The sequence below is a fragment of the Dendroctonus ponderosae genome, unplaced genomic scaffold (assembly GCF_020466585.1).
Source record: "Dendroctonus ponderosae isolate FM_Combo_2020 unplaced genomic scaffold, Dpon_F_20191213v2 Dpon_F_20191213_8, whole genome shotgun sequence".
In the NCBI taxonomy this organism is placed as follows: domain Eukaryota; kingdom Metazoa; phylum Arthropoda; class Insecta; order Coleoptera; family Curculionidae; genus Dendroctonus; species Dendroctonus ponderosae.
The window spans coordinates 13,491,928-13,493,820 of NW_026019016.1; the positions used below are offsets into that span (position 1 = coordinate 13,491,928).

At 42.1% G+C, this 1,893-nt stretch overlaps 1 protein-coding gene across 1 annotated transcript in view; it reads left to right on the forward strand.

Moving 5' to 3' along the window:
- LOC109539509 overlaps positions 1-1,574 on the forward strand; it is a 3,987-nt gene extending 2,413 nt beyond the window's left edge. Inside the window, exons 4-7 of the mRNA XM_019907288.2 lie at positions 95-410; positions 685-875; positions 929-1,031; positions 1,382-1,574. Of these exons, the coding sequence (XP_019762847.1) occupies positions 95-410; positions 685-875; positions 929-1,031; positions 1,382-1,492 (721 nt within the window). The 3' untranslated portion in view covers positions 1,493-1,574. The remainder of the gene's footprint in view (positions 1-94; positions 411-684; positions 876-928; positions 1,032-1,381) is intronic.
- The last annotated feature ends 319 nt before the right edge of the window (positions 1,575-1,893 follow it).

A 1,893-nucleotide genomic window follows, 5' to 3' on the forward strand; every position in this document is an offset into this window, starting at 1 on the left:
AGGAGACATTCCGTAGATAGTCCTTAGTATACGTTTTTGTACTGTAAATATATTTCGAGTCATATTGAAGCAATTGTTGCTATCCCCATTCCAGGTTCGGAACCCAAACAATGATGACTCCATGCAATGAATGCGGTTTTGTTCCCAATCCCGCTTGTATGCCTCCAATGCCTCCGATGATGATGGGGGGTTACACCGAAGTTCCCCTACCAGTGGCGGCGCCAACGCCCGAAGGGAACTATCAGGAAATTGGGGCTAGTATGGGGGGTAACTCCCTGACAATTCGGGTGCATAAAGACAAGGGGAAACTGGAGCCAGTGGATCCTAATGGGGATGATTGTATATGTGGGGGCAACGACGTGAATCCCGGGGCGGTGGTTCCTGTGGGGTATCCGAACAAAACCCAACAGGTAAATCGAAGCGAAGCACGTCAAGAACATCGAGAAAACGAGCTTTTTCTCCTGCTAAGATGGAAAATCAAACCAACATTGTGCAGAATCTATCTGTAAACAGTCGGCGTCAATCCACAATATGTTGGACTAGTACCCGACTAATAATAGGCCATAATTGCCGATTATTTATTTGGGAACCTTCGCAATAAGAACCGATTTAATTTAATGGACATTAACTAGCGGCCGTACTGTTTCATTAGATCTTCACTGCATCTTATCATTCACTTTCCAGGTCTTTGCAATGCGGCCGGGAGCTTCGCCCAACAGCCCCTTCTCTTTCAAGATGGGCCAGTGTGGGGACTCTCCCCCCGTGGGGGGCTCCAATGGGAACAACATCGTTGTCAATCCCCCCGTTCACACTGCGCCTGACGGCACCCAATTTACCGAATTTTCGGACCCCAACAAAGAAACCTTCATTTTAAGGTCTTTGACTCGGTTGAAAAGGTCTTTGTTTGGATTTTTTTTTCTTTGCGTAGAATTGGGAAGAAAAGTGAGGGCATTGACAAGAAGAACAATCTGGAGTTGGAGCTGCAAACCCCCAAAGCTCCCCCATTGAAGCCCATTCCCAAGAAGGAAACGGTAAATGTTTTCAATTGCTTTTTGTTGTTAAGAAGGCCCTCTTTGTTCCGCATTTCCTCTTTGTTTAGAAGGTGCTTATAGTAGAATGACAAAGGATATTAATCTGAACAAACAGGGTCGGATGGGTTATCAGCATTCTAAATGTGCATCTGGGTCAAAGGGCAAACATGCCACGGTCAAATGTTGGTTTACCCAAATTTATCTAACACTGTTCCACCCAGATTTATCTACTGTTGACTTCCTTTTCATTAGAATTGTTGTTTATATCGAAATAGCCATTGGTAACAAATTTATAGTTTGCTTTAGATATTAAATGTTTTTATTTATAAATGCGCGATTTACATTCCCAGATAGAAACACAGTGGGATCCACAGGACGCTGGTGCGGAAGATACCGGATCGAAGAAGTCCAAAGGTAAAGCCGACAAGGGTGGAAAGGGAAAAGGGAAGAAAAAGAAATGAATGTCCCATTTGTAGTCCATGTGTTCAGTATAAAAATGCACTGAAAGAGGCCGATGTTTTTTAAAATAAAAACCTATTTTTAGATCAGTTTTATAAATTGCCGAATTGATGGCTAATACCCAGTTAGTTATAAGTTATATATAGGTATAATTTTTCGTCACTTAGGTGGATTAATTTTTGGAGTTTCAGGATTCGAATCCTGACGAAGATGGTAAATTTTTCCTAACTTATCCAAAACTGCCAACATTTTCTTAGTCAAAGCTTTCTTATCTTTCTGGGTCAAAAGTACTCGAACTTACTCACTCTCGTTGTTACGACTGAATCGATTTTTCAATTCTCTATCCAACGATGCCAAAACGAATTCTGTGGCTCGAATGGTTCTTGAGAAACTTCGAAAAAAG